The sequence below is a fragment of the Coregonus lavaretus genome (assembly GCF_964263955.1).
Source record: "Coregonus lavaretus genome assembly, chromosome: 13".
NCBI lineage: Eukaryota > Metazoa > Chordata > Actinopteri > Salmoniformes > Salmonidae > Coregonus > Coregonus lavaretus.
In genome coordinates this window covers 12,228,196-12,244,536 of record NC_140000.1, presented here as the reverse complement: position 1 = coordinate 12,244,536, position 16,341 = coordinate 12,228,196, and the positions used below count along the sequence as shown (strand labels likewise).

General features: G+C 43.0%; 2 protein-coding genes and 2 pseudogenes across 4 annotated transcripts in view; all 4 read left to right on the top strand.

Moving 5' to 3' along the window:
* Nucleotides 1-16,341, top strand: part of LOC311139364 (sperm acrosome membrane-associated protein 6-like) — a gene marked incomplete at its 5' end in the record, with an annotated part of 1,014,348 nt that overhangs the window by 905,287 nt on the left and 92,720 nt on the right. The window lies entirely within an intron of this gene.
* Nucleotides 4,662-6,658, top strand: LOC311140468 (cornifelin homolog). Its single transcript, XM_084175539.1, has 4 exons — nucleotides 4,662-4,738; nucleotides 4,945-5,076; nucleotides 5,299-5,435; nucleotides 6,181-6,658. Exons 2-4 carry the CDS (start codon nucleotides 4,947-4,949, stop codon nucleotides 6,268-6,270), a joined length of 357 nt encoding a protein of 118 aa, XP_084031665.1. The 5' UTR covers nucleotides 4,662-4,738; nucleotides 4,945-4,946; the 3' UTR covers nucleotides 6,271-6,658.
* Nucleotides 6,974-13,960, top strand: LOC311139225 (annotated as a pseudogene). The gene is made up of 3 exons: nucleotides 6,974-6,996; nucleotides 11,064-11,754; nucleotides 13,278-13,960. The product of its transcript is annotated as an uncharacterized misc_RNA (transcript).
* LOC311139224 (toll-like receptor 13) lies at nucleotides 14,373-15,408 on the top strand (annotated as a pseudogene). Its single transcript has 2 exons — nucleotides 14,373-14,391; nucleotides 14,493-15,408. The product of its transcript is annotated as a toll-like receptor 13 (transcript).

Sequence of the window (16,341 nt, the reverse complement as noted above, 5' to 3'; positions counted from 1 at the left end):
CCCGCCTCCTCGAGTTTCTTCTTTGTGAAGAAGAAAGACGGAGGTCTGCGCCCGTGCATTGATTATTGACCACTGAACAGGGAGACGATAAGATTTAGTTATCCTCTCCCCCTCATTCATTCAGTGATTGAATCAATGCATGGGGCGCGCTTCTTCACCAAATTAGATCTCAGGAGTGCATACAACCTGGTACGTATCCGAGAGGGAGATGAGTGGAAGACAGCATTCAGCACAACCACGGGGCATTATGAATACCTGGTGATGCCCTATGGTTTGATGAATGCTCCCTCAGTTTTCCAGTACTTTGTGAACAAGGTGTTTCGGGACATGCTTGGTCGCGGTGTAGTGGTCTACATTGATGACATCCTGGTGTATTCCGCTACGCGCGCCGAGCATGTGTCCCTGGTTCGCAAGGTGCTGGCCCACTGTTGGAAAATGACCTTTATGCTAAGGCAGAGAAGTGTATGTTTTTCCAGCAGTCTGTCTCCTTCCTTGGATACCGCATTTCCACCGGTGTGGAGATGGAGGGAGATCGCATTTCAGCCGTGCGTAATTGGCCGACTCCAACCACGGTTAAGGAGGTGCAGCGCTTCCTTGGCTTTGCCAACTACTATCGGAGTTTTATCCGGGGCTTTGGCAAGGTCGCAGCTCCCATTACCTCCCTGTTGAAGGGTGGGCTGTCCCGGGTCTGCTGAGGCTGACCTGGCCTTCAGCAAACTGCGGGGTCTGTTCACCTCAGCCCCAGTACTGGCCCACCCCGATTCATCACTACCGTTCGTAGTGGAAGTGGATGCTTCTGAGGTGGGGATAGGAGCTGTCCTGTCTCAACGCTCGGGTATGCCACCTAAGCTCCGCTCCTGTGCGTTCTACTCGCAGAAGCTCAGCCCGGCGGAGCAGAACTATGGCGTTGGTGATCGTTGGCTGTTGTCCGAGCCTTGACCGTGTGGAGCCATTGGCTCGAGGGGGCGAAACACCCTTTCCTCATCTGGACGGACCACCGTAACCTGGAGTACATCCGGGCAGCGAGGAGGCTGAATCCTCGCCAGGCCAGGTGGGCCCTATTCTTCACCTGGTTTGATTTCACTCTATCATACATCCCGGGTACGAAGGACGTGAAGGCAGACGCACTGTCCCGGCTGTATGACACAGAGGAGAGGCCCAGCGACAACACCCCCATACTGCCGGCCTCCTGCATTGTGGCGCCGGTAGTATGGGCGATGGACGCGGATATAGAGCAGGCATTACGAACGGATCCCTCTCCACCTCAGTGTCCAGATGGGCTACAGTACGTGCCTGCTCTTATCCGTGATTGTCTGATCTACTGGGCACACACGTCACCCTCCTCTGGTCACCCAGGTATCGGCCGTACAGTGCGCTGCCTGACCGGAAAATACTGGTGGCCTACCTTGGCTAAGGACGTGAGGGTGTATGTCTCCTCCTGCTCAGTGTGCGCCCAGAGTAAGGCACCTCCCAGCTGGTAAGTTACAACCTTTACCAGTTCCACAACGACCATGGTCTCACCTAAGTGTTGACTTTCTAACTGATCTTCCCCTCTCCCAAGGTAACACCACCATCCTGGTTGTTGTGGACCGCTTTTCTAAAGCCTGCCGCCTCCTTCCTCTGCCCGGTCTCCCCACGGCTCTTCAAACTGCGGAGGCCCTGTTTACACACGTCTTCCGGCACTATGGGGTACCAGAGGATATTGTGTCTGACCGAGGTCTCCAGTTCACGTCCAAGGTCTGGAAGGTGTTCATGGAATGTCTAGGGATTTCGGTCAGCCTGACCTCTGGGTTCCACCCCGAGAGTAATGGGCAGGTGGAACGGGTAAATCAGGACGTGGGTAGGTTCCTGCGGTCCTACTGCCAGGACCGGCCAGGGGAGTGGTCGGTGTTCTTGCATTGGGCAAAATATGCCCAGAACTCTCTCCGCCACCCCTCCACTAACCTAATGCCTTTCCAGTGTGTTCTAGGTTACCAACCGGTTCTGGCACCGTGGCACCAGAGCCAGACCGAGGCTCCTGCGGTGGATGACCACCACCCCCCATCTTTCAGTTGTCACTGTATTAGACTAAGGTGATTTGATGATGTTGAAGTTAAAATAGTGCTGGAATAGTGTAGGCAGCTTTGCGACTTGCGGTAACTCTTTGTGATTTTAAATCAATAGTTGTTTAGCAGTCCGAAAATGTCAGAAACATTAACTTGCTTGACCATGCTATAGGTCATGAAATGGTATGTTAAATTGCAATATGCTTTGTGGACTTCACAGGACAGATGTTGCTCTCTGGTTTCGTGATGAAATAAAGGTGTGGTTGAATTTATTCTGCCACTGTCTTCTTATTGTCTCGGCCTTAGGCCTATATATCACGGTGGCAAAGCATATGAACTAACGTGTTATAGAACAAACAACGCAATTATCGCAACACATAGGTTGTAATATGGCTTTTTTCTCTGCCTTGGCTTCCCCAGTGATTTTACCCACACACCACTATTGATGGCACTGCCCATGCTAAAACGACATTTTGGCCACTAGAGGCCTCTATCCATCTCTTTGGCTTAGCTCATTGACTTCCATAGAACCAGAAATAAAATGAGGGAGTGGCATGTCTCACTTCCTCTTCTGAATTGCACCCTTCTCTACACATTTGGAATGGCAAATAGCCTTGAGGTTAGAGAGTTGGTTAGAGAGTTGGTCCAGTAGCAGGAAGGTGGATGGTTTGAATCCTGGTGCTGAACATTTTTTGTATCCTTGAGCAAGGCACATAATCCCAATTGCTCCAGAAATTCAGTTAATAATGGCTGTGACCCCACTATCTGTAGGAGTTGGGATGTGCAAGAAATTCACACAGCACCTACCATTTTGATTGTAACATAATTTATAATCTCACAATGGGCCTGTCAACTGTAGCCTACAAAGTAATTAGACTACCCTTGGGAAATGATTTAGTTCCCAGTGTCCTTTAAAGTGTTAACATATTTTAGAAAATTGTGAAAAAATATAACAGTTCTGTATCTAAATCTTTTTGTAAGAACGTATTTCTGTCCACTGGTCGCAAAAACAATGCTCGATAGGCAGCTTAAACTTCTTCAATTCAACCATTATTGGGTTGAAATACACATATAGCCTACATTTGTGAAAAGCCATCCACAACAACCACAATCCGTAAGGCGCAAATAGCTAAATGAGAGCAGCAGTGTGATTCACATCATTGCGCTATGTAGATATCAATAAGCGATATGCGTATCGCCCGTGGCTACACCACTGCTGTCGTCTTTACCTCCAAGCGTTTATTCAAATTGGATAATCTTTGGATACCAACAGCAGTCGCACCATGGGAAGACATACAGTAGCTTGAACTGTAACCTACAAGCCTATTCCTGCTCTTTTCCCGTGATCCATCAAACCCATTTGGTGTGTCATCATAGTGGTCTCTGACTTGTGGTCAGACTTGCTAAGGCTGAACAAATTTAAACTTGTGCCCTTTTCCAATGCTGATTTGAATGTCATTGAGAAAACAGACAGGTGTCAAAAGAACATTTTGCGAACATCCTTTCTGAATTTAAAAGTCATCCTAGAAGTAGGCCTAACCGATTGACAAATTGATTGACAAAGTCATGAACATTTTGAAGAATTGAATAAACCACCTTTAGACTATGATAATAAATAATGCCAATGGGTCAAAATGACCTCAGTGGGTAGTATGAGGGTTAAGCCTGTAGATTTAATTATGATTGTTTTCTTGAAAGCTACCACACAAATGACCAACAGGGAGACCCTATAGATTTATTGTCATTCTCACTCAGATATCATATTAACATGGCATAAGTCATGGCAAAACGTGTAGAATTGCAGGATATTCTCTTTAAAACTGCAAAAATCTCTCCACCCCATGCCAGAATGGGAAGAATTGCATGAAATTAACTGTAAAACTGAATTTTTGTTCTCTCTGCCTCATGGGAAAATTGCATGAAATTTGTTACAAAATTGCAAAATAATTGTCTTTGCCCCATGGCAAAATGTGTAGAATTGCAGGAAATAAACTTTAAAACTTACATTTGTCTCTCCGCCGTCAAGAGGGGGGCCACTAAAATGTTTTGCCGCGAGGTGGGCCCCCCCCCCCCCAACCAAATCTCCCTTAGGGCCCCCAAAAGGCCCCCCAAAAGACCCCATCAGTAGTGTTGTTGCCCTGATAATTTGTTCAATTTCTGATTTTGGATGGGGCCGTTTGGTCTGTTAATGACCATCGCTCTTGCATTAGATGTACAGAACTGCTGATCTTGATTATCCTCACCCAGTCTACGTATTTTTAAAGAGAGTGTACACAACACAAACCTTGGCTTGTACATGCATCATTAAACACACAAACACGCACGCACACACGCACACACCTGAATGGCTGAAGTACAAGGTGCCGCACTATGTTCCTGCTTTGTTCCATTTGCCATACTGATAACAATAACCAAATAAAGAGGTTGACTTTTGAAAGGCCTGAAACTTCTACGCCCTAAAACCAAACATTTATTTTGACGGGGTGTTCCTACTGTTCCAAATGGGCGGGCAGAATGCAGGTACTCTTCGTCTCGCCATATTACCATGGAAATGCCACTGTCACCGTGTGATGATGTCACCATGGGTATAAGAGCAAAGGGCCCCCGTGGCGCTCCCATTCACAGCTTTTCCCAAAGCTCACCCAGGATATCTAAGGCCCCAGTGGAGACTGACAGGGATTGAGCAGCAGCAGGTAAGCGGCAGGAGATAACCATTGGGACTCTAGTTAGCTTTGAATATGTATATTCAATGGTGTCAGTGTGTGGAGGTGTAAACGGATGTAGAACTTTGTCCAAATATTATATTCTTGTTTTGAATCATTCGTGTATCTAATTTGTCCCCTTCCTCCCTCCACCTCTTCTTCTTCTTCTTCTTCTTTTTCTTCTTCTTCCCCCATAGTAATGGCTTATCAGAGTGAGATGGTGATCAGCTCCCAGCCTCAGGTCACCATCAACAACTACACCGTGACTTCCTCTGGGTCCTCCGATTGGAGCTCCAACGTTTGTGACTGCTGCGATGACTGCGGCATCTGTGAGTCCCCCTCTGTGTGGGTTTGTGTGTGTGTAAAATGACGCATGCACAAGGTTTGCATTGCGTTGTGTACACTGTTTAAAAAGCCATAGACTGGGTGAGGCTACTCTGTATCAGGAGTTCTGCACAACTAATATAACTGTGATGACTACTACCAACCCCAAATAGCCACACCTAAAATGAATGGTGGAGACAGTGTGACTTTCATTTTTCTTCCTCCAGGTCTGTGTGCGACCTTCTTGCCCTGTATCCTGGGCTGTAAGGTTGCTCAGGACAACGGGGACAGCTGCTGTGTTCCTTTCCTCCCTGGAGCCTTGATCGCCCTGAGGACAAGCATCCGCAGCAAATACCGCATCCCTGTGAGTGACCCTACTACATCATCAATACAAACCCTATGTCCAGGATTCAAATGGGAAAAATCTATAATGTTTTAGGCCTGAAAGAGTTGTAATTTAAATATTTCCTTTAACACTCTAACTGAATGTTAGTGAGTATAGTATATAGTGTAAGGCTGGGAATCAATCTGATCTCAGGTTGATAGGCATTGCGGTTTTTAAAGGCAATCCGATTGACATCCGACATATGCAGAATTTACCGTGAATGGGATCTCTGCGAACGCAGGAACATTGCCTAAGCCGCAATGCCTATAACCTGCGATTTAATTGAATACCGGCCTTAGTCCAGAACTGAAGACTGAAGGAGTCAACAGTTGACTATTCTTATTAAACAACAGTGCAGTCAAGGATGTGCAAGTTTACAGTTAGCCACAACTGGGTGTTGTACACCATGTTTTCATTCAATTTTTCTACTGCAGACCATATTAGAATGCAAAAAAAGATGGGTTTAGACAAGTCAGTCTTATGGGTCCCCCTGTTCTCTCTCTACCCTCCTTCATAGACATCCCCTGTAATAGGGCCAGGAGTTTTTCCTGACAACATGACCTGACCAAGAAAAACTCTGACCCTATTTATAGTCTATCTGCAGCCTGACTGAGATTTTCCTTGTCAGGTCACGTGGTCAAGCAAAAGTCAAGGCCGTACCTATAAGTGTTGTCATATTGTTTATGTTATGCTTTACATGTGAACCTTTTATGTTTTTACTCAGGGTTCCGTGTGTGATGACTGGGTAGTCATGACCTGCCTGCCTTTGTGTGGACTCTGTCAGATGGCCAGAGAGCAGAAGATGAGAGGCTGATTGGTTAAATGAGGGGAATAGGGATGGGCTTAATGACAATCATGCATCCAGTCATGGGAAAAAAACACAGTGTGCCTTCTGACGTCACAGGTACGATGTCACAGCCTGTATGGAAAATCCTATGAACACAATAACTTTGTTACAGTAATGCCTTGACTGTGGCCAATCCACTCCATATTTATTATTATTGTCTGTGTAATACTCTTATAATACCATTATACTACTAAAGAACAGTAGCTTAAGCTATACATTATCCAATTTACTATTATGAGGTACTTTATATAGTGGTGTTTTCTATCATGATCCAATGGTGTTGTGTGTATTTGCTTGTTTGAAAAGGACCTGATTGAGATGTTTCGGATTTCAATAAAGGACAATTTTCACATTCAAATGAAAGTTTACTGTTACATTTACTTTTCTTAATTTACATGGAGAGGAAAACCCAGGGGTAGAAAAGTCAAGAATGTGCTTTCTACCAAAGCTTATTTTGTCACATTCTTGACTGGAGTTCCTGGGTTTTCTTCTCCCTCTCCATGTAAATAAAGAACAATAAATGGAGAACAACTTTCAATTGAATGTGTCCCATGACTTGAGGTCAGTTGTCAATTTTCTTAGTCTTTCTGTTCAACCAAAGTGAAAATCGTGTCAGTCATTAAACAAGGATTAAGAGACAAACGTTCATAATGTAGCAGAAAGGACCAACATGACACAGCCCTCAGAGCACAGGTAAAGCGGGACTGGAGGTTTTTGATTAACATTATATTGGACTTCAGATATGATTTAGCTTTATTTTAATGTTACAAATAGCCTTTCTTAACTTAAAAATGACAAAAGTGTTTGATAGCTCATTATCAAATTATGTTATGATGGATTATGATAGGTTAATGAAAGTTGTAGATTATGCTATGATTATGATAAGTGAAATTTCATTTAACCAGTCATTTGTCAGATTATGAAAATCACTGCATGCAGTAGTACAGAAGTCAATGCTTTGATATCTCAGTGGTTGAGAAGCATTCATACCTCCAGGGCCGTATGTTACGTTTCCCAGCAAGAAAACCCAAAATTGTCACTCAAACAGAAAGGGGAACTAACAAAGGTGGGGTCCACTAAAAGTTGACTAGCAACAACAACTAGGACCTAAAAGACACCCCACCACGAGCGCCCACAAAATCTGGCCAAGAAGAGGCAAACAAAAGAAGAACCCACACCAAACTTAAAGAAAGGAAGCAAACCAAAAAGTGGAGCAAAACAAAAATAGGGAAGATCAAATTAAGGATTGTTTGTCTAGAAATCAAATAGGTAGAGCCAACTAAAGGTGTTAACCCTCCACATCTCTCAAGACAACTGAAGCACTGGGCCAGCCACACTTAAATAGCACCTGGGCCAGCACAGGAGAAACAACTTCCCACTAACAAGATGACAAACCAGCTCAGGTGTAACACATACTGACTAACGAGGTGACACCAATCGGTGCGCCCCACATGCTAACGCGCTAACATCCAACCTCGAAATATAAATGGAAAAACCAAAGCCGGACCTCGGTCATTTTTTGTAATTTGAAAATAATAATAAAATATGTAATTTGTACACAATAAAGAAAATCAATTATGGGTCAATATCTAAATATTGCTCCCAGCGTCGATCAAAGCTCAGAAGGCTTATTTATCTTCTTGATCTGACTGAGTTCTAATCACACCTGCCTCTGTGAATGAGTGGAATCATTAACAGTGGTTTGTTCGTTATGTTCGCTTGCGTCCCCCGGATTTGTCCTTTTTAGCAGCACATTCACCACTCTCTCAAACGGCTAACTCCGCCCTCTCACTGCACAGGCCGAGGGCCTGAGATGTGAAACAAACTACCCCAGCTCGGAGTCGGCAACTAGAGACGTTGCTGACAGTGGGTTTGCAATATGCCAGACAAAAGGCAATTTTAAAACCGGCCCACAACTCCTGCCGTGTCTACAGACATCCCCCAAACAAACAAAAAACGACTCTCTGAGAATGAGTGCACAGCTGGTAAATAGTTGCTTATAGATACAGTATGTCAGTCAGTCAGGCTAGCTGCCAGCAGAGACTTCTATTGCAGTAACGTTGAAGGGCTCTGGCTAGTATTCCTTAGCCAGCTAGGAGGAATTAAGAAGCTAACGTTAAAGGTGAAATATGCAGAAATTGCTACTCCTTTTCCTGGTTGCTAGAATTCTAATAGTTCGCTTAATCTCAGTTTATGTGACAAAACAACCAAGTATAGTGGAGAGAATCATTGTACCATCTAAACCACTGAGAAATATATTTTCCATAACCAAAAATATTGTATTTTCAGCTGTTTGAAGCTGGTGTATGAAACTGAAAGTAAAAGATGCAGAAATGAAACTTAAGAATGGGAAGCATAGAAATAGTGTACATAGAACAGATCTACCGCTTCTTAGACTTGCTTTCAATGAGAATGACAGATCTAACTCACTTTTCTATGTGAATTTGGTCAGGTGGCCCAAAAAGTTACATATTGCAGCTTTAAACGGAGCCTAAACTGAGCAGAAAATAGGCTACTCATTTCTCACAATAACATTGCTTTACAGAGAGTAGGCTACTGAGACAGACCATAATGTGACGCTCAGTGGTGAGGCTGAGGCAGGCTGCAATGCATGCAGAAGGAAGCAGAGGAGACAGAGTGAGAAAGGAAGCAAGCAGAGAGAGGTTAGTACAGTGGTTCCCAAACTTGGGGTCGGCACCCCATGTGGGGTCTCCTGAGAAAATCTGTACTAATCTTACCAAACAAGTTAAGAACTTAAAAAATATATATTTAAATATGAACATTTCCACATGGCCTATCTTCCCTATAGGCCTACATTAAAATGCAATCAAAGTGCAAACAATACAGTTCTAAAAATGTCATACGTTTTTGTTTATATCGGTGGTTGTTTTGTCTTATCTCGATCGCCCACTGGATTTAATAGTTTACCCATCACCTTTAATTTTTTTACCACTACATCCCTCATATTAATACATAATCGTAAGTAACATTCTAATAATTCATTTGAATGTGATAATATGATCATCTGTGTGCTCCGTTGATGTCTGTGTGCTCCGTTGATGTCTGTTTGTGCAGAGCTTGATTAGTAATGCCTAAGAATACCAATGTAAATGCTATGTAATTTGACAAAAGAGTTATCTATGTAAAGAGTTTATGATTTTATGCAATTTATCATTACAACTGACTGAACAGTGGCTGATGCTACGTGTCAGTGTGAATACTTTCTCATATTTTCCCCCTTTCAGGTGTATAACATGGTTTTAATATCTTTGGGTATAACATTACAATTGTATAGCTAATAGGCTGTGTGTTTGTAGATTGACTGAGGTGATTGAACCTACAGGTGATAATGGCTGGGGTCATTTTCGCTAGTTTTTGCTGATCTCCAAATAGCATTTAAACGTTTTTTAATTGTATAGAAATGCAGTAAATGAGCTTCAAATCCCCTCCCCCTTCCAGACATCACTAAAACTCAGACCCTGGTTACGGCCCTGCATACATCTGCTATGAGACAGCTGTATGATCCATTTATTGATCTGGATTGGGGTCAATTCCATCTTACTTTAGTCCCATTCAGGATATAAACTGATTTTACAGATCAAATGTAAAAGTACCATGCATACCATTTGAAGGATGCAAGTATAATGATTGCACTTCATTTGAGTTAAATTACTACATTTAAATGATGTAATTGGAATTTCAATTTACTTCACGAATTGACTGAAGTTAAATATTTTTAAACACTATGTACACTATAATTACATAAACTATAATTACACTATACAGTATACACTATAATTACATGCCACATAATTGTGGCAGTCTGGTGCAGTGGTTAGCCCCCAAGACTCTGGGCCACATTTACCCCTGGCGATGTGGATACAATTCCTTCTTAACCCGTCCTCTCTGTATCTGTCTCCCCTCCACATTTCCGACTATCACTGTCCATAAAACAATAAAAAAAAAAAAAAAAAAAAAAAAGATAAACAAATTTAACTGTGAACTTTGCCCAACTTACAAAGACCCCATTGTGTCATGTTCGTTCATAGATGGGTCAGACCAAGGCGCAGCGTGATATGCATACATGTTTCTTTTAAACTTAATAAACAACGACAAAACAATAAACCAACGAAATGTGACGTCCAAAGGTAACACACAACAAACCTCACACGGAACAAGATCCCACAACTTAACGAGTGCCAATAGGCTGCCTAAGTATGATCCCCAATCAGAGACAACGAGTGACAGCTGCCTCTGGGAACCACACCGGCCAACATAGAACTACACATACTAGAACATAAACATAGATATACACCACATAGAAAATCACACCCTGACTCAACAAATAAGAGTCCCCTGAGTCAGGGCGTGACACATTGGGAGATGGCTGAGGTGAGGTTGAGGTGTATCATGATTTGGTGAAGGAAAGTACCTAATGGAAAAGAGGAACCTGAAAGCCACACGAGCAAGATAACTGAGACTCTTGTGTTAATTAACAATGGCACAGTTATTTTTATATTTTCCAATCGTCACTGAGAAATGTATTGCAAAGTCAGTAAAATGTGTTTTTCCCTTCTCCCATTCAGCTGGCTTATCGTCATGCATAACCTGTAGAATAAAGGAGTCTAATTCAGGATGAATAAAACAGACAACTAATTTGAAGAAACAAAAATAACACATTTATCTTTCCAATGCAAACATTTCCTGGAACTTCAAATGATGGTACTGTAATTTTAACGGGCAAGATTATCATTGGAAAGAGTTCAGAACCATTGGACTAGATCAGTAGCAATTGTCCTTCACATTGCCCAATTCACCATTGGCTATAGCTTCAGGAATTGCACTGAGGACCCAACCTCAAACCACACAAAATTAATTTGCATCCATCACCAGGCAAGTAACATTTCTACCATTGTAGGTGACCTGCCACCCTATGCCACCACGGTTATAATCTCCATAAACCTGATAAAACACATACCCGACAATACATTTGTTCACCTTCCTAACCTCAGGATGCTTCAGATTGACAATAACCATCTGGAGACCATAGACAACCAGGCGTTTCAAATTTGAGCCAACTGAAGAGCCTAAACCTGTCCTTCAACAACAAATTAAATCTCAGCTCCTCTGTGTTTCAAGACCTCAAGAACCTTGTCAACCTGTCACTAAATAATAACTCACTGATTAAGCTCTCGATACTTATTTTCTCATCGCTCTCCAATCATATTACGGCAGAACTACCTGAACAACTTATCTGCGGTGGCAGAATCTGTGACTCACTTACCGAAGCTGACAAAACTAGGCCTGTGAAATAACTATTTAACGTCCCTCCAGCATTCTAACCATAAAGACGTACTGGAGTCCCTCACCACCCTCTATCTCTGTAAAAACAAACTGGTCACTTTAGAATGGGAGTGGAGCTTCCATAGCCATATACAATGCATTTGGAAAGTATTCAGACCCCTTGACTTTTTCCAAATTTTGTTACGTTACAGACTTATTCTAAAATGGATTACATTATTTTCCTCCCTCATCAATCTACACACAATACCCCATAATGACAAAGTGAAAATAGGTTTTTAGATATTTTAGCAAATGTAATAAAAAACTAAAACAGAAATACCTTATTTACATAAGTATTCAGACCATTTGCTATGAGACTCGAAATTGAGCTCAAGTGCATCCTGTTTCCATTGATCATCCTTGAGATGTTTCTACAACTTGATTGGAGTCCACCTGTGGTAAATTCAATTGATTGAACACGATTTGGAAAGGCACACACCTGTCTATATAACGTCCCATAGTTGACAGTGCATGTCAGAGCAAAAACGAAGCCATGAAGTCGAAGGGATTATCCCTAGAGCTCCGAGACAGGATTGTGTCGAGGCACAGATCTGGGGAAGGGTACCAAAAAATGTCTGCAGCATTGAAGGTCCCCAAGAACACAGTGGCCTCAAACTTTCTTCAATGGAATAAGTTTTGACCCATCAAGACTCTTCCTAGAGCTGGCCGCCCGGCCAAACTGAGTAATTGGGGGAGAAGGGCCTTGGTCAAGGAGGTGATCATGTGGAACGACTTCGACACCTTGTAGTCCATGCCCCAACTAATTGAGGCAGTTCTGAGGGCAAAGGGGGGTGCAACTCAATATTAGGAAGGTGTTCCTAATGTTTTGTACACTCAGTGTATTTAGAAAGAGAAAATACTTTGCACCATATTCATCTAGTCAAATATCTATCTAGTCAAATATTAACAGAGAAAAATGAAAAAGGTGTAGAAATATATGTAACTACTATGACGTCATCACTCATCACCAATTTCAGTAGCATTGAAGGTCCCCAAGAACACAGTGGACTCCATCATTCTTAAATGGAAGAAGTTTGGAACCACCAAGAATCTTCCTAGAGCTGGCTGCCCGGCCAAACTGAGCAATCGGGGGAGAAGGGCCTTGGTCAGGGAGGTGACCAAGAACCCCATGGTCACTCTGACAGAGCTCCAGAGTTCCTCTGCGGAGATGGGAGAGCCTTCCAGAAGGACAACAATCTCTGCAGCACTCCACCAATCAGGCCTTTATGGTAGAGTGGCCAGACAGAAGCCACTCCTCAGTAAAAGGCACATGACAACCAACTTGGAGTTTGTCAAAAGGCACCTAAAGGACTCTCAGACCATGAGAAACAAGATTATCTGGTCTGATGAAACAAAGATTGAACTCTTTGTCAAACTCCAAATGCCAAGCGTCACTTCTGGAGGAAACCTGGCATCATCCCTACAGTGAAGCATGGTGGTGGCAGCATCATGTTGTGGGGATGTTTTTCAGCGGCAGGGACTTGGAGACTAGTCAGGATCGAGGGAAAGATGAACTGAGCAAAGTACAGAGAGATCAGGACCCTTCCAACAGGACAATGACACTAAGCACACAGCCAAGACAACACAGGAGTGGCTTCGGGTCTCTGAATGTCCTTGAGTGGACCAGCCAGAGCCCGGACTTGAACTCGATCGAACATCTTGGGAGAGACCTGAAAATTGCTGTGCAGTGACGCTACATGCATTTGCATTCAAGCAATGTCACAGTGTCAGAGCTTTTGAATGTCAGCAATGTTAGAGCTGGGAACATATACTTCTCTGGTATGGGGTTGAAGACTCACAATCTGCTCATGGAGTTATGCAACCTTTTGAGTACAAAGGTCAAATTTGTTAAAAAGCTGAGTCTGGGAAGCAATGGGATTCTGTCATTGCGGAAGAACACACTTTCCAACTGTCCACCAATCCGAGGTTTATTGGACTTTTCCTTCAACAAGTTGAGGAAGGTAAGCTGCCTCCACTTTCTCAAAGGACTTTCTCAAAGGACAGAATCAAATCACAAACTTCAGAGCAGAGAAAAGCCACCTCACCTCCCTAATGTCCTCCAACAGACAGAACATCTCTTTCCCGAATCTGACAGACCTGAACACCTACTTTCCACCACACACCAAATGTGAAGACCCTACAACTCAACATAAACATAATCGCCTATCTTGACCATAAGGCTTTCAGTGGGCTGACTAGTCTTGGCACACTGGGTTTGGACAATAACCTCCTGACAGATCTGTGCAATGATGGCTTTGAAGATCTGCAGAGCCTGGAAATACTTCACCTACGTAACAATCAGATAGCTGCATAGTCACTTTAACTCTACCCACATGTACATATTACCTCGACCAACCTGTGCCCCTGCACATTGACTCTGTACCGGTACCCCCTGTATATAGCCTCCCTACTGTTATTTTATTTTACTGCTGCTCTTTAATAAATTTTTCTTTTTTACTTATGTATTTTTTACTTAACACTTATTTTTCTTAAAACTGCATTGTTGGGTAAGCGCTTGTCAGTAAGCATTTCACTGTAAGTTCTACACATGTTGTATTCGGCGCATGTGGCAAATAACATTTGATTTGATTTGATTTATTTTCAACAATATTTTCCATTCACTCAAACACGTGAACATTTTGGATCTTGTAGGGAACAAAATCACGTATTTTGACGATCTGACCAACTTGACTTTCCTCTCCTTGCACAACTCCTGTGCCGGGGTGATGTGGCTGAAAGTTCAGTGCAAGGAACATGGGGATTCCAGTCCTTCTCAATGGAGATTTCCGGGAATCTGACAAATCTGAAGATCTTGCTTCTCAACCAAAACGTAATTTAATCCTTAGATGTGAATGTGCTGGAGGCTCTCCCCAAACTGAGCTACCTGGACCTGCGCAACATTCCTCTTAGCTGCTCTTGCCTCAATAGCGACCTGCAGAACTGGACTTTGACAAACCAGAGAGTCCAGTTAGTCTTACTTTATAGTCTACAGTGCCAGAATTTTTTCTCCAAACAACTTTGACACCAATGTTTGCTACCTGCACCTGGGAGAGTACCTTTTTGCCATCACAACCACTGTGATTTTACTGCTGACTATAATACCACTTCTCTACAACAAGCTGTATTGGAAACTGAAGTACAGTTATTATGTGTTCCGCTCCTGGTTCGGCCAACACTGGCGCAGGCTGAGGGAGAAAGAGGAGCACTGCAAATATGACGCTTTCATCTCCTATAACTCAGCGGACGAGCCCTGGGTACTAGACCATCTACTTCCCAACCTGGAGGGCAACAGAGCCTCTTTCCGGCTGTGCCTGCATCACCTTTGAGCTGGGCCGCAACATTGTGGACAACATAATCTCCTCCGTGTACAGCAGCCGCAAGACCATCTGCGTGGTTAGTAGGCACTTCCTGCGCAGCGAGTGGTGCTCCCTGGAGATCCAGCTGGCCAGATACATGCTCTTCCACGAGCTCCGGGACGTGCTCCTGCTAATCTTGCTGGAGCCCATCCCTGAAAGGCAGCTGTCGGCTTACCACCATATGAGACAGGTCATGTTGAAGAAGACCTACCTGCAGTGGCCGGGGTCAGACTGCACCGACCCGGTCAAAGCCCAGGAACTGTTTTGGAAATATCTGAGGAGGGCGCTGAGGAGTGGGAGCAGCAGGTTTGAAGAGGAGGATGAGGAAGAGGGGAGGGAAGAATACTTCAATCAGCCACCAACGGATGATGATAAGTATTACTTAATGCCTTTAGGAAAGGGTTAGAGGACACGCTTTGCCCTGGCAGCAGCCTGATTCCTGGATATGAAACAAAGTTAAATGAAGTAAAAGTACAGAGATTATGCACATCCACACACATACACAGAGAGAGGAACTGAATCTCTTGTAAATGTGCCCTCAGTACCATGATGTTCTACTTGCTTGAAATACAGCATTGTTTATGCTTTGATCGATTGCGATAATAAGCTAGTCATAATTTGTTTGCTTTTGTAATTTGCTCTCATGAATATTGTTAAGTACTGATCCTGTTGTGATCCTGTTGTGATCCTGTTGGGATCAGTACTTAACAATATTGTAATACTGTATGTACATTTAAAAGATGCAGAGGAAAATGATGATCAGACGTATCCTGACAAATCATGTTGCAAAGTTAATTTACATATTCTATAAGTATACATATTCTAAAATAAAACAAATAAATGATCTATCATTCGATTTTAATATAAAACACAGTGCGTTACTATGTACAGTAGTTTATTCACAGGTTTCATTTTATTCGGTCCATCTTAAATGGGGAGAATATCAGTTACATAGTCGTGTTCTCTCTCCTCCTCAAAACCCATTTGAGGAGAAGGTCAGAGGGGAGGAACCTCTGAGAAGAGAGGATGCGAGGAGTATGCAATTGAAATCTTGACATGGACAGCAGACAATCCTCTGCATAATGCATTCATGCTGATTAATGTCTTTGGTCATCTGTGCTAAAGAATTCTGATTGTCAAAAATAATAAAAAAGTATAGTTTGAGTAGGCCCAGTGGCAAAAAGAAAACCTGAGGGACACATTTGTGGATATTTTGTTCTGCGATAGTTGATTAGTCCACTGTAGCTGTCTGTAAACAGCATAATGTATAAGTTCTGCAATGTGTTTTATTTCACAGTGCTTCTGTATGTTTTTGCATGCACACGTTTCAATTATAAGT